Below are 20,904 nucleotides of genomic sequence, written 5' to 3' on the forward strand. Positions count from 1 at the left end.
TACATATGTATTGAAATCTGTATTAATCAGCTTTAAGTCCGAAGAATTACATGTTCTGCCCACCAGTTACTGTGTGTTTATAATCTCTTATGGATAATCTCTAGATTGTACATTTATACGCATACTTAACTGGTACATGTAAATATTGAAGCTCCGATTCTACAGAAGTCGTATAGTTAGCATATAATGTTTAAGTACAGTAAGTTATGTGTAAAAATAATTTTTAAAAACCTTACATACAGAATGTATATAGGAATATGCTGCAGAACATTTAAAACTTTGGCAAATTAAAATGTGTGTGCACTGGAAAAAATAATGAGATTCCAAATCATATTTTGACACCTCGATTCTTATATTCAAAGACTTTGAAAAATACTTAAGTTTACTGTCCTGTGCCCTCAAAATGAACCAGGGATGAAAATAATCATAATTCAGTGCCTTTAAATTTCCTCACAGCTGCAGTATCTTGGAAGATGTTCACAATATCTTGGAAGATTTATATCAAAGTTTGTAAGAACCCCAATTACAATGAGCTAATTTGATCTTTACTGATAATAATCCACCATATTACTTTTGGAGTTTTATCTTTTTATATTAGGAACTATATATTTTAACTGTCATAGAATCTAGGCTGAAATATTCTCATGAAAAACTAGATAGGCCAGGCCACCAGCTCCTAAAGAATTGCTCAGCATACCATGTCATTCTAATACTAGATTATCCCCGTACCCCTAGTTTAAAGCTTAGGATTTAGAATTGGACATATCGTATAGAGACCAGTCATCAAGCTCAATTTTATTTATAATTTTGATATTTAGATAGAGGGCCAGTCTAATAAAAAACATTTGTCCAGTTTTCAGGGCAAACGCGTACGTAACTCTGGTGAATCAATGAATTTAAAAGATACCTTACATTGCTTTGTTTTCACTGTCATGGAGATATTGAAGATTGTTTGTTATTGCCACCAACTCATTATTATCTTATCAATTAATAATTCTCTACCAATTTTCAATATACAAAAAGCACATTTATTGTGTGATATTCAAGGTAAAAGAAAGTTTTGTATGATTTTTCATTCCATATATAATAATTAAATATTACAGTACTTAAATCAGGCCTGTTTTTGTGAGGAAATATTGTAGATATGATAAGTTTAACTTCAAACTTAATAAGTATATCATAAATTATAGCATGAAAGCTGACGTTCAAACTAAAAGTTATCTGACATTTGACTGTAAATCGAGTGTCCCCTCGTTATACTGAGAAATATTTCTAAACAAGTCAACTTGAAAATTTATAAGAAGTTAAAAAAGCTCCAACAGTGTTGATGACCAATATGCCGGAATCATGCAATTATTTGAGCTAATGTTTGTTATGCATTAGGCTGTGTACCTGGTACATGTCTTGACCATGTGTTTTTAGGTTCCTGTTATTTATAACCCACCAATCCCTACGTCAGGGATCCTTTCTTAATCAGTAATTATTATAGCTTAATTTTCCCTTAAGACACAATACTACAATTTTTCGGCATAGCCGTATAATATACTTTTAGCCCCGGATATGACGCGACAGGTGGCGTTACTGGTCAAGATGAAGTATGTGATTTGTCAATGTAGCGGTAAATGCAAAATGCAGATATGCAGTTAAAAGCGAAACAAAGTTAAGATTGAATGCAAGCTGAATACGTAGATGTATCTTTTCAAATGACACATTAATTAAATTACATGTATATTCCTGACTCAAATGCAGTCTTATAATCACCAAAATATTATTCAAACTGATATAATTTCGTTATCCATGCTGAAACACATTAGTTCGTTAATTTATTTCACCAGCAGTTTTACATTATAACCAAAAGTATTAAAACTATGCCATTTATCTTTTTAAAAATATTTCTTGTTTTATATTCCCTTGGTCCTTATGATTAGCTCTGCATGTTAGATTTTTATACTGATTTAAATAACAAAATGCATGACAGGCAACCATCTTGGATTAAAATTTGACATTTGAATTAAAGTTTGTTATTGCTTTTTCTTAGAAAGTTCTTTTATTTGTCAGAAAATATTATTGAAACGTGCTGAAACATACAGACGTATAATCTAAAAATAATACAAGTTGATACACATAAATTCAAGAACCCTCTGGGATATCTCTTCATTCTAGCCGAGACTTAAAACTTCATGAATTTTAAAAATTTATAATCCAGAGACTAAGAGAGTGAGAGCCAAATGCATATACATTGTTCATGTATACATGCAGTTAATTAAAACCTGTTGTTTTGTAGTTCTAACATAAGTTTATTATCATACATTTATTTTTTAATCATTTGAATTAACCAAATAAATTACTTTATATAGATTCAGTAGTAAGTAACTGAAGGAAAAATATTAAAATGTGGTGTTGAAATTTCATAGATCAAAAACAAATATATTCAAAACTACTAATTTATTTTGTGTCTGTTTTATAAGAATTTAAATGTGTTGAATTTAGAAAATTAATAAATAAATTTTTGTTTTGAATTTTTTTCAACGCTATAATCATATGTAAGTCTTCAATAGGCCTTAATAACAACGAGATTGTCAGGAAGTCAACAGACATGTCATGTTTCAATTCAGATGCTATAATTACAATCAAAAGATAATAGGCTACATGTGCCTTACATGTTTCCTGGAGTTGATACAAGATAGCAGATAATTCAATAGAAGAGATAAAATCTTAAGTAGGGCTTGAGGGGATCAAAGGAATCCTGGACAGGTAAATGGTGTGAAAACACCTGTTAATTAGCACCACCAAACAGGCACAGGTGAAAAAATTTATGTTTGATCACCTGGGTCAGGTAGATTTACCAATTAACAGGTGTGATGGGCGTTTCCTTTGTTCAGGGTTGATTGACCCACAGTAATTAAATTACACTTCCTGTAAAATCAGTATATATTACAAGTTTTTCCAATCATAGTCATCATTTTACATTTAGACATTGTACAGACAGAACTCCCTTACCCAGGATTTTTATTGTAGAAGTGCTCAGATATTTTAGTGCTATATCTTTGTATTGAATTCCTCTACTCTGCCAACATGACTGTTATCTCAAGATCCCCACGTACACCATCAGGTCAGTTTTCTTGTTTCATTACTTTTCAATATTCATTCCTTAAACAGAAAATTGAACATCTACTTAGATTCTGTTTAAATCTACAAGGGAGGGTTGTGATGAAATTGACATGTCCTAGATTTAATAAATAAAATCGTTTCTAAGATTTAAGGTTTATTTAGAAAGAGCAAAACAATTTCCTTGTATGGAATGTGATTCATGATTGAACTTTACATAGTAATGTATATGATTTTGGTAAACCTTCATTTTGATACAAATATTAGTATAAGAGATATCATTAAAGATAACATATATATTTACCAAGTTTTGTATTTAAGCAACATATCATTTGATGCCTAAAGAGACCTTTTTTTGTAATTTAAATTTGTATTAAGCATCAGTTAAAATGCTAAAATCATGCCTCAGAAACTGAATTTAGATAAAAACAACAGAATTTTTGGTTGAAAAGAATAATGTTTTCTAAATAAAACTTGTATACATTGTTGATAATGGATTCTAGATAAAATTATACAATTAGATTTTTTTAGCCTTTTATGTAGTATTTAATTGAGTCTGATCATGATGGCTATGCTGAAATCAATTCTTTATTAATCTTGTGAATAACATCTCATCGACCTAATACAATTTACAAGAATACAAAAATAATACAAGTCAGCTCGGGTAGAGCAATGCACATATGACATTATAGCATGAACATGTTTGTATATATATAATATATGTGTGTGTGACTCAATAAGGATGAATAGTATGGATCAAACTGCTAGTTACTAGAAGCCAACAGAGCAGAACGTAGTAGCGATGCTTGGTATAAAAACTTGCCCAGGTTACTTAATTCTTTAACATTAACCATTGATAGTAAATCTATTAACTTATAGACAGAGGGATTAACCCGATAGTGAGGCTGTATATATTTTATTCTGAAACCGTTAAAGGAGGGACATTTTAAAATGAAATGATATTCATCTTCTATATCATTTCTACAGAAAGGACAAAATCTATTAAGATGAAGGTGTGACCACCAGGTGTATGAGTCACCTGCTGCTGTGGCTGTATATCAAACACCTGTCATACAGGTAAATCAAAGCTGACCCAAATAACTTGGATATATAATATATTGACCCATGTCAACAATATATTGACCAATGTCAGCATTAGTGTCCATAAATTTTCTTAATTACATGCTATGTGTTGATGATTTAGACACCAATTCACTTGAAACCTAGGAAATAAATAAATAAATATGCCATGTTAATTTTTTTTTTAATTATATGTAACATCAGTCAGAATACAGTACATTTTGTAGATTTATTAATTTTGTGATGTATACTACAAACTCATTATGTATACTATTCCATAATATGAAGACATAATCAAGTAAAACAGATGTTGATTTAGTTAATTAGTAAAGTTCATAAATTCTTCTGATTTAATTTGATTTGTAGAGTGCAACATCATATATATTCTCAAATATCACACCCAAAACTTATGTCACAGGTATATTTTTTCTCCTTTCCTTCTCTCTCTCTCTCTCTCTTTTAGATGTTTGATTTTCTCGTATCAGTTTATCTTTCATTTTCAAAAGAGAAACCAATTAATCCTACAGATAAATAAATATATATATCTACAAACACTTTGTTTTTCATTTTATTTGAGTTGATGGATATGAATGTAAAATGAATAAAAATATTTCATTTCAAAATATTTTATTCAATAAATCATTTGAATTAATTTAAATACAATATTTCATAATAGAGATATATATACAAATTGGATTGGACAACAGGCTTAGCCTATACAGGTCCTTTCCATACTTCCGTTAACATAAATATTATTAATAATTTTAGTGGTATAGTTGTAAATATAATTATGTAGAGAAAAAGTAAAATGGAATGCTTATTATCAATTTATGGAATAGAAAGATCATAACTGAGAGGAGAATTTTGCTTTATAATAGATAATAATTTATTGAAGAGAATGTCTAACAGAGAAGAGAAAAGATTAACAAAAAAAATTAAATATATAAATAAGTAGAAAAATATTTGGATGAATGTTAATTATTAAAAACTGGTAATTTACTGTATACAAAAATTACATTTTTAATGTGGAGTTATGCAAGTATTATATTATAAAGATGTCTTGTAAATCCTATGGTTAATATCTTAAATTCTGGCATTAAAGATTGTCCATAACCAAGAATTTATATTTTAAAAAGAAAAAGAAATTTGTTAATATTTAAATTATCACTTGTTTAATGATTGTGGACAAAATGTTTAATTAATTAATCAATTGTGTGTTAATTAACTTTTCCTTCTTAATCAGACCAGGTATGATTTTTTTTCTAAGTTAATCAATTAGTGCTTGATTGCTATATGTCCCTTCAAATGCTTAGGCAATACTTAGAATTCACTGGAACCTAATGAACACAGGTGTTTCAATTTCAACTCAATCATGGTTTCATTTTCAAATGGCAATGGAAAGTATAATAGCCACTTATTCACACTGTTAATTAGATAGTCTTAATTAGTAGCTACTAGCTAAAGTCATTGTTTTCTTGGTATGTTTATAGTTTGTTTATTACTGATTATATATAAGATAAAAGACTAATTATAGAGTCTTTTGTCACAAAATACAATTAACAAAAAAACTAACGACTTCCAGAACAATTTCATTTTAAACTTTGGCCCAACAGTGATTTTGTTACAGAAAATTCATTCAAAATATGAAAATATATTTTTGAGTTATGAGATTTTTTTCACATGAATGAATTTGATTGTATCATGTGAATTCAAGTGTGACAGCACCTGTCACCTCAGGTGGAATCTAATACCAAAACGGCAATACTCGCTCTAAATAACAATTTTACACAGAAGCAACTTGTCACTTAAAAACGACAATGAAATATATCTGTAAATTCTGTTAAAAGGTAATACTCCTCCCAAATACCAATTATAGACAGTAGCTGATGTCAATTTCACTATTGTTCCTTTCACCTGGACACAGGTAGATACCTAATCCCATTACCCTGGTGATTGCTGAAAAAACACCCTTTGTTTACTGCCAGTGATGTCAGTCACTGTGGGATAGAAATTTGCATATTGGTGTCAATTTCATACCTGTGGAGTTAAGGTAGATAGGATATGTTATAAGATACAGGTGCAAAAATTTACAGCATCATTAAGATTCAGGATCAGATAGTGTGAGGACCATATCGTTGTTAGAGCCCAGCTGTTAGTGTGATATTAGAAACATGAGGATGAGGTTTTTGTGGAGCCCTACTGTGTGGGATAGCCCCTGTAAGGATAGGTTACTGGCAAAGCCTGTTGTTGATGCAATGACCAGCTCACCTGGAATCAGAGGTAGATATTATAAAATGTTTTATCTATGATTTTCATACAGGTTAAGTTTTTTTTGAAACAGTAGATTAATGATATTTAGAAAAAATTTCAAAATTTAAGTTGCATCATAGAGTTTAAGATAATTTATGCCAATGTAATTAGATAAAAACTCATGTGACATAAACAAATTAAAGACTTAGTAATCCATTTTGTGATAGTTTAATTGCACTTTATTATAATTATTGAAAATATGAAATGATAACAAATTCTGATGGTAAAACAACACTTAAAGTAAAAAAAAAAAGGTATGATCTTCTTGAAGAAATACATTATATTATGATTTTATTTATTGTTTGTATAATATTTTTTTAAAAATATGTACTGGTAGATATAATGTTTAAGTTTTCCTAACAATGTATTTTCATATTGTTTTTAAAATGAAGATGATTATAAATACATATCAAGAGACCTATTATATAGTTTAATGCAGGTCTCTTCTTATTTATGCCAAACTGAAATGATATTGGCATTTCAAAATAAATGATTTATAATTTTACTTTATTTCAAAGCATTATTTTTCAAATGGGAATCAGAATATGATTTCTAATTAATGATTATTTAGTAAAAGAGTTAAAGCAATGCTTAATTTGCATAATGATTTGTGTAAATGTTAAAATTTTGATAAATCACATTGTTTGTTAAATTCCTAGCATAACTAGCATGAATATGAGCCAGAGCATTTAACAAAATTAAATTAAAAGAATGATTATTTGAAAAATAGAATATATGATGTAAAGTATGTCATCATATAGTTAGGTTTTTCCTAGAATTTCATTAAAAGTAATCAATGCCTGGAGCATTACTTCAGTTTCAAATTATTTATTGTTTATATATAATAAAGAATATATCTATGCTAACTTATAATTTTGTGGACTGAAAATCTAAACCTAGCATTTCATCCAATTCTCTAATTTCAAATAACTGATCATTTGATTAATATCAGTTATCTGAAATAGCTCAAAGTATTTAAGATTAATAAGTTCTCATGGTAGGTAGATTTCATAAATAGGGGGAGGAATGTATTGTGTAATGTAAGTAGATGTTATACTGTATGAGATATAAGTTAAAATGTTATTCGTGGAGAATTTCTAGGTTCAGTTCATTACTAAATTGGTGAAAAAATATGTATTGCATGCCATGTTTGTTCGGTTTAATATTTTGGTATGTTGCACAGAAAATCTATGCAATTCATTATCTTGTTTGCAAACTTAGCAAATATGACATACCACAAATTCATAATCATTTAATGTGTTATCACAGGCTAAGATATACATTGCATTGAAGGTTTTAAAAAGTTAGAAATAATAAATATATCCTCACAGTACATTTATCTATATAATATATATAGCTTCATGGTGAATGAAATAAAGGGAAATAACTCTGGTAGGACAGAGATAGCTATTTTGGATTACACACAAATTAAGATTTTATCAGATGTTTTTTATTATAAGTTTTTTATTATAAGAATTGTAGAACTGTATCTACTTATTTTCTGACGGAAATCATAAACCTCATTTACAATACAGCAAAACATATAATGTATTTAATATTTGACAATTTGTAATCATTTGTACAGCCCTGTATCATAACAGGTTTCCATTGTGTTAGAATGCAGTACTAGGAAATATTTGTGCACATCATAAAATTGAGAGGAAAAAAAGCAATACAAAATTGAGATCTTAGCAGAAATCACCCAATGCTTTTCACAGATCACTTAACCTCCAGTTTCCCCATTACGATATTCTCACCAATTTCACAGGAAAGATTATAGGTAGTTTTATGCTGAAATAATTTTATAAGGGTAATTAGAAAGAGTTTGAATAAAAGTTTTAGAATGACAAGAAATATTTTACAACTTGTGCAGAATGTCCCTTTAAACCATCTGGATTTAAAATCAAATTAACATATTATTAGTTGAGATTTACATGGAAATTACAGCCTCGGCTTTTTACTGACATTGTACCAACATCACCTGTTGTACCAGTATGTAATTCAATATACTCATTCTCATTAATGGAATATATAGATATGTCACTGTACCAACTTTATGTAAATTTTCATATGGAATCTAGGTATTGTATTTGCAAAGAATTTGTTTACTACTGAAATCTTCTTTTGGAATTGAGGATTTTTTTCCCTAGATATTACAATTTTAACAAGGTTACTTAATAAATTGCTTCATTTTGCCTGCTTCATGTATTTTTTTCAAGACCAACTCAATTCATCCCCATTGAAATCCACAGAAGCCTGATTCAATCTATTAAATGACAAATTAATGTGCATGTTCTCAAACATGTTGGATCCTGCTAAGGTGTTCACTTTCTAGGTATAACATGGTCAGTGAAGAAATATTGAGAATCATGTTCTTACCATTTAGCCTTTCATTAGCTTTACAGTATATATAGACTATATATATATATATGTCAAGTAGTTAAAATAACGAACATAATGTACAGACAAGTAAATTGTCGAATTTTCGAGGCAGTCTGCCCCTTTATCAAGACACAGGTAAATTACATACGATCACATATAGACATAGAACATGGAACAGTTACACAAATATAGTAGGTATAAACAACAATAAATATCATAATGTTGTTTAAACAATCCCCCTCGGCCGATAATCAATTCACCGAGGGCCTATTATGATTAATTAGAAACCATCTTAGGTGGTGTACAGATGGTAAAAGTAATTAATGAATAAATAAATAAATAATATAACTGAAGGTTTAACAAAAATCATATATATCATATATATAGACTGACATTTCTTTTGCAAAAATTCATGTTTCATAGACGTGATTAGCAATACCATGTAGGCCTTCTATAAAAACCTTATAACACACAAAACTAGGTGATAACAATATGGTGAGGTCTGAAATAGATATGTTGCAATATTCCCTTGGTAGGACATGAAAAATATGTCCTTTGATAAATTAATTTTGCTACATAGAGGGAAAATATTTGTAAGCATATTTCTTGTAAGATATATATAGAATCTTACACATGTTCATTTTGTCTGAAATTAATAAACTTGATCCTAAATTCTAGAAATATGTTGATAAATGTTCATATACAATGCATATTTGTTTTTAATTCCTCTTTTTAATTTGTATCATAATTGTAGGCTGAATTTTGTTGTCATTGACTTAAGAGACTTTAAATATATATTGTATTTTTTATGAACCTTAACATAGAAAATAATTTGTTAAAAAATAATTTCTGTTAAAATTTTTGAGGTAAAAAACGTTCACTGTTGTTATAAAGAGTTGACGAATTTCTATTAATTTACTAATTTCACATCATTTATATAAGCTATATGAATGCTATTCCTATTCCTTATTTTAATCTAATTTATGTTTTCAAGAGCTGAAATTGTATACTTCTCATGCAGAAAATTTGCTTCTATTGCTGTTTTATTGAAATTGCTGATATGCACTTGATTTAAAATTGCCATTTGAAGTAAACAGTAATCTGCAAAATCTCTATTGCTGTACTAGTAGACGAGAGTCTTTATTCAAAATTATGAATAAGCCTGAAGGAAAGACATTTAAAATATTTCCCATATGAATCATTTGAAATAATTGTCTATTTAAGCTTTAAAAATGTGAACAAAAATCACTGGTAAACTTTTGAAGAAGATAAAAGATTTGTATCACTTGGAACAAACCGGATGTGTATTGTAGAATTATCTGTTCACATTTTTTTATCAAATTATATCTCAATTAAACATCTACATTAGTGTTTGAATAAATGGTTAATTACATTCGAATTCTAAAATCTCTTATGTATTTCATAGCTATTAAAAGATTTTTGTATGAAAGTATACTTACCCCGTGGGAACTTTTTTTTTTCTTGGAATTAAATCAAGTATACAAAAGGGTACTTCCTGTGTAAATGAGAAGAGGTCCACAATGTCTGGGGTATTGAATGTAACAATTAAACTAAAAGCAAGAAAAGTCAACATCTGGCAGGGTTGTTAAAAGGTGTTGATCACGAGGAAGTTTAAAATAAACAGCTTGTATCTGGGAAAACAGGTAGAGCGGCCAGGTGCTATTATCTTCTCCTAATGCTCATCTGAGGTGAAATATCAACTAAAGATTATCATTAGTTAAGATGTTGTAATAACATCACATTGTACCAGGCAGACACCCAGTGTAGGAGATGTTGTGTTAGCACAGGGGGTTTTCCACTAGAGGTCAAGTGTAAAGGTCAAACATGTGGTCAGTGTTGTGATACTGTGTAGGGGCTTTAGTGTACATAATGCATGGTGTTGTTTTGGCCACAACCAGTCCTCAATAACATCTGTCAACAGGTACTCAAGGCTACTGGACATTGCAGTCCAAACACTCAGACCACCTTGACCATATATATACTGGCCACTGGCCAGAATCTGGACTGATCATTCAACTTTCTCCCACTGGTCAGCAAATTAGGGCAGAAATAGTTTAACAAGATTAAGTTTACTTATTGACACTTTTAAGTTGAGGCAGTTAATTGTCTTGAGCAGTTGATATCACTGGTACCTGTATATAGATAGTTACTGGACACTCTCCCAGTTATAGCACAAGTTGTTGGTTTGAGAACTAGTTGTGACATTTATACTAAAAATTCACCATGACTAGGACACTGGACACAAGTTGTATGACCATTAATTCTACCAGAAGAGGTATTTAATAATTTTGTGAAATATGTTTTTTTTTTCAGGAAATTTATTGTTTTCTAAACCATACTATTTTTGATGGCTTTTCAATGATTTATTATGTAATTATAATTATGCAATGATAATATTTGTTACTTCTTTTAAAATAGTTTTGATTCTTTCTGATTTTTTCCTGTTACTTATATAATTTTTAGTACAACTTTGAAAAAAAAAAATCTTTTGATATTTATTTTGATTATACAATATAATTCAGATCTTATTCACCTATTGCACTATATATAAATTATTCATGGGAAATTAATTTTTTAAAAAAACTAATTCTAAGATATATTTATATATACTAATGCCATGTCTGAATTAATTATATTTTTTGTTTTACATTTAATTTTTTAAAGTTTTATTTTATTTTCAAGAAATGGTATTGAATGCTTTCCAAATTTTTTTTTATTTTATTTTTTATTATTTTTTGTAGTAGGAAAATAAATGTAATAAATTAAGAGATTTGATATTTAGTTAGGATACAATATGGATTTTTTTTTATAAGATTGTAATGAAGAATTATGTTAATGGAAAAATATTCTAATAATCTATTTCCTTTGCAGGTCCATTCCGTGCCACTCAGATATGGAACGAGATCATCGAGCACCTGAAGTCGAAGGTGGAAGTGAAGCGTCGCCGCTACAAGATGCGTAACTACGAGAACTGTTTCTGCGGGACTGATGCTGTGGATGTCGTACTACACTACCTCCTGAGTGATCGCAACACCTTCAGCAGTGACCTGTCTCGGGAAAAGGCCATCAAGGTAAGCAATAGACATTTAGCATGTTAGATCAGTTCATGACGTGACAATCTTTAAGTTTTATTTTTTTATGATTTTGGTATTGAAATATAACAGGTCGCCCAGAAAACATTTTAAAAAAAATTAATAAAAAGTTATTCTTGACTTGAGGTAATTTAATCAATTTTTTTTTTTTTTTCTATAATAAGATAAACATGATAATCATCACACTTTAATATACAAAATGAAAAAAACTGTTGTGTAATGTGGTCAGATATCAGACAATAGGTCCAATTGATATAAACAATAGTTTTAAATAGTAATGTCATTGTTTGATAGAACAAAGCTTTAGAGTAAACTATTCCCAAAAATTCTGTTGGAAGCATGAACAACAAAAAGTTTAATTTACAAGACTGAAAATAACGTCTGAAAATAACGTCTGAAAATATATATTTTTACATTTTGATAATGAGAGAAAAATTTTGTATACAGTCACAATTCTTAAATAAAAAGAGTTATAGCCCTTTGTTTTAATTTCGTTTTTGGTCCATTTACAGCTTTGCCAGGCTCTGATGGATCGCAACGTTTTCAGCCCAGTCAGCTCGAGGACCAGCGAGATCAAGAAGACCTTTGATGATAGTCACAGCAAGCTGTACCGCTTTGTAGGCCCCGATCTAGAGCACGAGGAGGAGAACCGCATCGTCGAGTCTGAGGAGTCTGACGAGGACCAGAACTACTCCATCGTGGTTGACTGCCGCAGCAAGAGTGACGAAATGAGGTAAGTTGGTTCAGTGTTCGAGCCCTAGGCTAAATCTGGTCGGTCTATGTAAAATTTCTAAGTGTTGGCCTGATTGGCTATGAAAAGTTTGAGTCCTGACATACATTACAATTCATGTAAACCACATTCCAATATTATCTGACAAATGATCATATGAAATCAGAGCTTACAATCAGGTGTTTTTACCAAGAACAGCATGGTATTTGCTTCAAACATTTGAGTGAGTATGAACTGGATGATGCAAGTGTTTGCGTGACACAGTTATGCTACTTTCAACAATATGTTTACAAAATGGGCTATGGGATTTCAATTTTCAGTAGACAAATTTTCATATATACGAGTAATTTCATACACTGCTGGTTATCAAACAAAAAATAGGTTAAAGTTAAGACCTGTGTAAGTCAACTTTAGATTAAATAACCTTTCTAAAAAATGATGTTGTTGAATCAAAATATTTTGCACATTAACAAATTTTTTCGGATAAGAAAGGCATTTTCAGTTCTCAAAATTGGTGATTTTGATCAATATGGTAAAATTATTACTCAAAGCTAAAAATGAAGCAAAACAAATATTTGAATGAATACCAAATCAGATCTCGGCTAAAACAGAACATCTTATCTTCTAGAATTTATACATGTGAAATTTAGAGTATAAGTTGCTTGTAATTCATCTCTTTTGAAACAGGAGGTATCGGATTATTTTAAATACCTGTCTTAGAGCAGCTCAAAGATCTGTTATTCATGAAATGATTGCATTATAATATCTAATTCCACTTTTCAGAATTGACTCCAGCGTTGAACCGGACTTGATTGAGGATGGCGTCATCTGTAACCCGATAGCCGTCAACAAGAAAGGTCAGGTGCTACAGGAAATCCTCTCCCTCCAGAACTCGTACAGTCGTAGGCGTAGTCGCAGCTCCCTCAAGTGTGCCAACACCTCTATGTTGATGCGAAGCATGAAGGAGAAGCATGATGTATCTCCTGAAGGTTGGTGTTGTCCTAGAAATGCACTCTAGTTTTCATTATCTGGTTTAGCAGATCCTTTCATTAGTTTTTCAGAAAAGTCATGAATTTTTTTTTTAATTTGCTGCATAACTTAAAATTGAAAATTTGCAAAAAAAAAAAAAAAAAATAGCAAAAAAAAAGAGAAATTTTAATCATTTTTATTTTTAAAAATTAATTTTGATATTTTTTAATGTTATGCTTACCAGATTTTGAATCCCATCAATGTGTTTGTTAGTATGTATGACACTACTCAGTTTAAATGTTTAGAAATGCCTGCTATTCACATAGATAACATAAAATTGTGTATAGTTTTGTCTGTAGTTTCATCTTCACCACAGATATATTTCATATTATGTCACAAGTGTTAGTTAAATTAGCATGGTTTGTGTCAACGGTTACCACAAATTATTTCATTTTGTCAAATGTTATGTGTGGAAAGGTATTGCTTGTCTGTTCATAGATTGCTTGCTTATTTAGTAAAATAGTGATAGTCTGACTTCACATATGCAAAGTACATAACACAAAAATGAAAATAGAAATAGACAAAATATTTCTAATCAGGCTGTAAGGTAATGGTCCAAATGTTCATTGTAATCCTGAGTAAAATCTTGATAGTCTGACTTCACATATGCAAAGTACATGTACATAACACACACAAAAAAGAAAATATTTTTGTAAAATAGAAACAAATATTTCTTATCAGGCTGTAAGGGAATGATCCAAATATTCATTGTAATCCTGAGTTTCTAAAACAACTGCAGGTATTGATAATGTCACTGCCTTTTGTGACATCTAATTATGTGTGCACTGTTTATGATGTCACTGTTTTGTGTGTACCATGTGTGTGACATCATTGTTTTTTGTTTATTAGCTCTAGAGGACTTGTGGAAGGAAGTTGCCCTGTGCCAGTTGTTGACCTTGATCGACCTCCCGTTCCTCGATGGCCTCCTGGTGGATGAGAAGCCAAGCAAGAAGTTCATCAAGCATAACCTCATCATCTCCAACGTGGTGGCCAAGCACTGGAACATCCCCTCACCTTCAACTGGACAGGACCCCTTCATGTCGTCTGCTCTCGGCTGCATCGAGTGTCTTCCAAAGGGTATCAGCATCCTTGAGAACAGCTTCGTCCGCGACACCAACCCCGCCGCCAAGTTACAAGCCTTCCACATCATCAGCGAGCACTACACCACCCAGCTGGACGAGTCTCTCCTTCCAGAGCGCTTCATCGACCTTCACCTCGCTGTCCTCAACTTCATCCTGCAGCAGACGGACCAGAAGGCCCTTGAGGCTCTCCAGCTCGACATGATCCTGTTGCCATGGCACGTCAGGGAGGAGCTCCAGCGTCTGTTGCGATTCATGGCCGCCGTCAAGAATGAATCCATGCAGATTGATGCCAAGGTAAGATCCCATAGGATAGCATAATCTTTAATGGAAATAGGTATAGAACAAAAGGACCACTTTGACTTTCTATCAAATTAAGTCATTTAAACCAGCCAGCACTGATATGATGCAGGTACAATTAAAATAATCAAGATGTAAATATCAGAGATGAAAATGTTCAGCCGATTGGCTGATTTCAGCCTTTTTGAGAATATCAGTGTAATGTAAACTTGTAATTTTTCCCATTGAAAAGATTGAGTAATCTAATTTTCCGCCGTTTTACCCTTAGTCCATTTTCATCTCTGAAATATACATCCAATATTATTGAGAAAAATTACTTAGATTTTAATTCAATTTCCTTCAAACTTGTGTTTCAAGAAATTTCTATATGAATTCCACATTTTGATAGAGTTCTTCCCCCTTTTCTGGCAAAGCATAAAAGTCTTTTTGTAAGAAAATCTCGTGCACTGGCTTTTCATTCAATATTTCTAACAGAGTTAGTCACCATATTGATACAACTTTGTGAAATATGATAAGAAATTAGCCATTCATGTATAGTTCTTTCCAAACTTAAATAAATGAAATTGATGATGTTTCTATAATGTTTGATAATTTCTCTTTCCAGGACGACAACGAGGTCCATCTACTGAACACATTCACCGACAGTATCATGAAGCACAAGGTGGTTGCCCCCAAGCTTGCCCGCATCCTCGTTGGTTTTATGGTGCAGAACGTCGAGGAGATCTTCAGCGTCCCCAAGGATATCCGTGACCGTGTCAACTCCCGCATCGACGATCTCCGCACTGGAGAAGTTTCCCCTGTCAGAGGTAATTGTCCTTACCAAGCAATAAATACACCAATACATTTTAAAAAAAAACTTCCTTATTTTATGGAATTTCACTGAGTAAAGTAATTCACAAACCCATTTTACTAAATTTATATACTTTGGAATTTCAAAATTAAGATTATAATTTATGAAATTCTTTCAAATTTCATTAATTTGTTTTTTAATTTTTCAAATTTGATAGAAAAATATACACTCAATTTTATCATTTTTTTGATTTTTTTTTGGTTCAAACAAAAGTAAGTTGGTAGTCTTTAACCTATGGTTAAAATGCAATACATTTACTGTTTTAAGAATTTCTTATGCATTGGAATGTAAAAAAACAAAACAATTTATCTTTGTACTAAAATACCTTTTTTTCTCTGTTCAGAAAACACATATTGCCAGCAAGTTTCACCCCAGGAGTACGAGCAGCAGGCCACAGAATGTACCCAGAATGCCTTGGTGGCCATGATGAACGATATCCTTGACAACACAGAGCTCAGTCTGAAGGAGAAGAAGCAGAAACTCCGACAGTTCCAGAAACATCACCCCTCCCTCTACGATATCCACTTTACCGGGATGCTGTAGATAGACTTATCATTGAATCCAGCAAAACAAGATGGTGCATTAGTTATAGGTCCCGGGATGTGCGGGACACATCTCAACTCAAAAGTGCAATTATTGTGTCAAATATGTGATATTTGTTTGAACTTTGTTAATTCTCAACGGACCGAAGGACTACCTTTGACTGTGTGTGCCAATAGACTCATAAACTCAGTACAAATTAATTGATATTATTGAAGAATTTTCTGAGGTTCACTGAGAGAATTAGAATGTCTCAAATTTAGTAGTTCTAATCACAGAGTGCATAATATGTCAAAATCTATTGTGTACAACACTTATTCCTTTTCTGCCTATCACCCTTTCATTTTCATATATCTAGCCATTTGTGATATTAATACCATTTGTACAGCATTTACAATTTGTACATAGATAATGCCTTTGTAAGGCATTTAAAATTGTTGATATTCTAAGTATTTATTCACAAGAGATATATTTATTTGTATATATTGTATATTACTGTATGAATGATGATCAGAATGTATTGTTTGAATGAAAGACGTCCTATGAGTAATGGTTAATTGATCAATATGCTAGTTTGATCTCACCATGATAGTTTGTTTGTCAACAAGTTGTATGTGAGTAAAATGATGGAAGAGTGAAATATGTACATATCAAATCATGTTTTATCTTGATTAAAACATCAAATTTTGAATTATCTTTGTTTTATTCTTTCAATTACAATACCACATAAAGTAAAAGTTTGATATAAAGACCACCTCAGTAAATTGTTCATTAGAGTTCTCCATCTTACTATCAATATATTCTATAATGCCAAAATTTTACACAGTAAGGTTTTACTGGACAAATGATGTCAGTATATGACAAGGTTTTACTGACAAATGGTGATAGTATAACAAGGTGTTACTGACAAATGGTGACAATATAACAAGGTTGTACTGACAAATTATGGCAATATAACAAGGTTTTAATGACAAATGGCAATATAACAAGGTTGTACTGACAAATTATGACAATATAACAAGGTTTTACTGACAAATGATGACAATATAACAAGGTTTGACTGACAAATGATGGCAATATAACAAGGTTTGACTGACAAATGATGACAATATAACAAGGTTTGACTGACAAATGATGGCAATATAACAACGGTTTACTTACAAATGATGGCAATATAACAAGGTTTTACTGACAAATGGTGATAGTATAACAAGGTGTTACTGACAAATGATGGCAATATAACAAGGTTTTACTGACAAATGAGGATAGTTTAACAAGGTATTACTGACAAATGATGGCAGTATAACAAGGTTTTACTGACAAATTATGGCAATATAACAAGGTTTTACTGACAAATGATGACAATATAACAAGGTTTTAATGACAAATGATGACAATATAACAAGGTTTTACTGACAAATGATGACAATATAACAAGGTTTTAATGACAAATGATGGCAATATAACAAGGTTGTACTGACAAATCATGGCAATATAACAAGGTTGTACTGACAAATGATGGCAATATAACAACGGTTTACTTACAAATGATGGCAATATAACAAGGTTTTACTGACAAATGATGATACATGTAGTTTAACAAGGTTTGACTGACAAATGGTGGCAGTATAACAAGGTTTTACTGGGAAAATGGTGGCAGTATAACAAGGTTTTACTGGGAAAATGAAGGTTTAGCTGGACAAATGATGGCAGTATAACAAGGTTTTACTGGGAAAATGGTGGCAGTATAACAAGGTTTTACTGAACAAATGATGGCAGTATAACGAGGTTTAACTGGGGAAATGATGGCAATATAGCAAGGTTTAACTGAACAAATGTTGGCAATATAAAAAGGTTTAACTGCATGGACAAATAATATCAGTATAATAAAGTTTTACAGACAAATTATGACAATATAACAAGGTTTAACTGAACAAATGATGGCCGTATAACGAGGTTTAACTGGACAAATAATATCAGTATAATAAAGTTTTACTGACAAATGATAACGATACGACAAGGTTTGACTGACAAATGATGGCAGTATAACGAGGTTTGACTGACAAATGGTGACAGTATAACGAGGTTTTACTGACGAATAATGGCAGTATCATCTAATAATAAAGGGTATATTGACATATTTAACTTTATTGAAAAAAAAGTTGTTTAAGGCCATATTAAATAATAAATGGCTAATGCCAAATGACCTTGAATGTAAACATTGGGCTGTAGTGCTATCAATAACGAGCTTTAAACATTCGTTTATGGTATACAATAAATAAATACAAGAGTTGTGATATCAGTCATCAGTCATCAGACACCATCAATTACAAGATTACCGTGGATATTACGTCGTAAAATTAACTAAGATCACTTAGGTAAAATCACACACCAATTATGTTTACAGGAAGACACAAAACTGATACCATGACAGGTCTTGTGGCACAATCCCTGGATCAAAATATGAGAATAATAAAAGATTTTAGAACTTCGAACGAAGGAAATGGAACATAGGACCCCTGGTTATATATATATGTAGTTAATATATCTGTAGTTAATTCTTGACGAATGGAGGAAAACTCACACTATCTGAGTTAGTGGAAGCAGTAAGAATTTCTAAAGCATAATGGACACACATTATCATGATATTTAGTTTGTTAGGTACGTGGTATGTCCTTGTGATGCTGACAGAATCTAGCAAGGCGGAGTCATGTAGGCGGTAAAAACAGTAACAAACAGGTATTTAAAAAAAAGTATCCATAAGACCATTTCGAGATATATTTTGTGTTTGGGTTCACAAAATCATATAAGATTAAACTCTTCAGATTTATAAAGTTTATGCATTTATTTGACATCTGACTGGTCTTCTGAATGCCCTGTTCAATGACAAGTTATTTATGCAGTTTCACGTAATTTGGTTGGTGCGATAATTTTGACCTGCCTATAAAGGCAACCTGTCTATAGTGACCGTTTTTCTGCCTCCCCTTGGGCGGTCATTATAGACAGGTTTGACTGTATGTGGTGATTGTTCAATTCAAACCATGGGTGAAATTTTTTCTAAATTTGTTTTTTAAATTTATATCTTTAAAGGTTATTGTCTAACTTATTGGGTATTAATGAATGTACAAAACCGTGCTACTATATGATTTGATACATGGGTTTCGTCTAGTATGGGAACTTTGACCCGTAGTAATACAAGCCTTATGGTCCCTAGCTGTTTCATCGAACCAAAAAAGGAAAGCACGAGAGAGAATATATTTCACCAGAAAACACACAGTTGTTATAGGTGTGACGTGTATTGTCGTCTGGAGACACTTTATCACTAGCCCTCCACCTCTGGGTTGTGAGTTCGAAACCTACGTGGGGCAGTTGCCAGGTACTGACCGTAGGCCGGTGGTTTTTCTCCGGGTACTCCGGCTTTCCTCCACCTCCAAAAGCTGGCACGTCCTTAAATGGCCCTGGCTGTTAATAGGACGTTAAACAAAAACAAACCAAACCAAACCAAACCACTTAATACATGAAGAATTACATTTGAACTAGGGAAGCCATATTGATACACTAATCCTTCAAAGATACGGTGTGCAAGACAACAGGTGGTCACTTGAAGGCTGGTATTTCATATCAATGTATATGAGCCTTGCGATTGTGTAGTTTCAGAAGATTCGATATTCATGTACATTATCAATTATCATTATGTACATTGTATATAGCATGAGGGACATAAGAATTTCTTACAGTCTAGATGTGTTTGCACTCTCTAGTGTATGCATGTATAGTATATTTTTCATACCGCCCCCACCCCCTTTTTTTAAGTGGGGGTGGGGCTAGATCAAAATTTGTTTAAAATGGCACTCGCGGTGTTCATGCGCAAGGACTAGGGAAGGTCCAGATACACGTAGGCTACAAAAAACAAAACAAAAAACAAAACAAAACTCAGGTCCCTGTGATATATGGCTGTAAATACATTGCACATATTGGTTTTAAATTGAAAATGTTGATAAACTTTTTGATGCTGAGCTGATCTGACGGCTAATTAATGAATACTGCTTAAGTACTACATCTGTTTAACAAACTTTTGCTGTCTTCATGTCCACGCCTTCGTTAATACGATGACTAGATTCCTACCAGCTACATGTAAGTAGGGAAGTTCAAGTCATAAAAACGAGAGCGCTCGCGAGAAATGACCGATCGCAAACTCGCCATCTGAACAGACATTATTTAAATGTATGTTTTATGACAACAACTTTTTACAACATGCACATGTAGTTTTCGTCTTTTCATGTTGATGGCTTTTCGCTTTGTCACTAAACATTTTAAGTATTGCGATTAGTGAAAGTCATACCAGGAAGGAGTTTAGATCATGTACAATACTAGTTCCCGCGG

General features: G+C 31.6%; 1 protein-coding gene across 2 annotated transcripts in view; it reads left to right on the forward strand.

The window, feature by feature from the left end:
* The window catches only part of LOC117326913 (DEP domain-containing protein 7-like), a 26,367-nt gene extending 9,155 nt beyond the window's left edge, over nt 1-17,212 (forward strand). Inside the window, exons 1-7 of one of the 2 annotated variants that reach the window (XM_033883716.1) lie at nt 10,920-11,176; nt 11,773-11,972; nt 12,506-12,726; nt 13,507-13,712; nt 14,602-15,128; nt 15,736-15,937; nt 16,325-17,212. In XM_033883716.1, coding sequence (XP_033739607.1) covers nt 11,125-11,176; nt 11,773-11,972; nt 12,506-12,726; nt 13,507-13,712; nt 14,602-15,128; nt 15,736-15,937; nt 16,325-16,524 — 1,608 coding nt within the window. In that variant the 5' untranslated portion in view covers nt 10,920-11,124 and the 3' untranslated portion in view covers nt 16,525-17,212. Of the gene's footprint in view, nt 1-10,919; nt 11,177-11,772; nt 11,973-12,505; nt 12,727-13,506; nt 13,713-14,601; nt 15,129-15,735; nt 15,938-16,324 lie in introns of those variants that run through there. The other variant, XM_033883714.1, reaches the window with a different exon arrangement.
* Nucleotides 17,213-20,904: the final 3,692 nt, after the last annotated feature.

The sequence above is a fragment of the Pecten maximus genome, chromosome 5 (genome assembly GCF_902652985.1).
Source record: "Pecten maximus chromosome 5, xPecMax1.1, whole genome shotgun sequence".
NCBI lineage: Eukaryota > Metazoa > Mollusca > Bivalvia > Pectinida > Pectinidae > Pecten > Pecten maximus.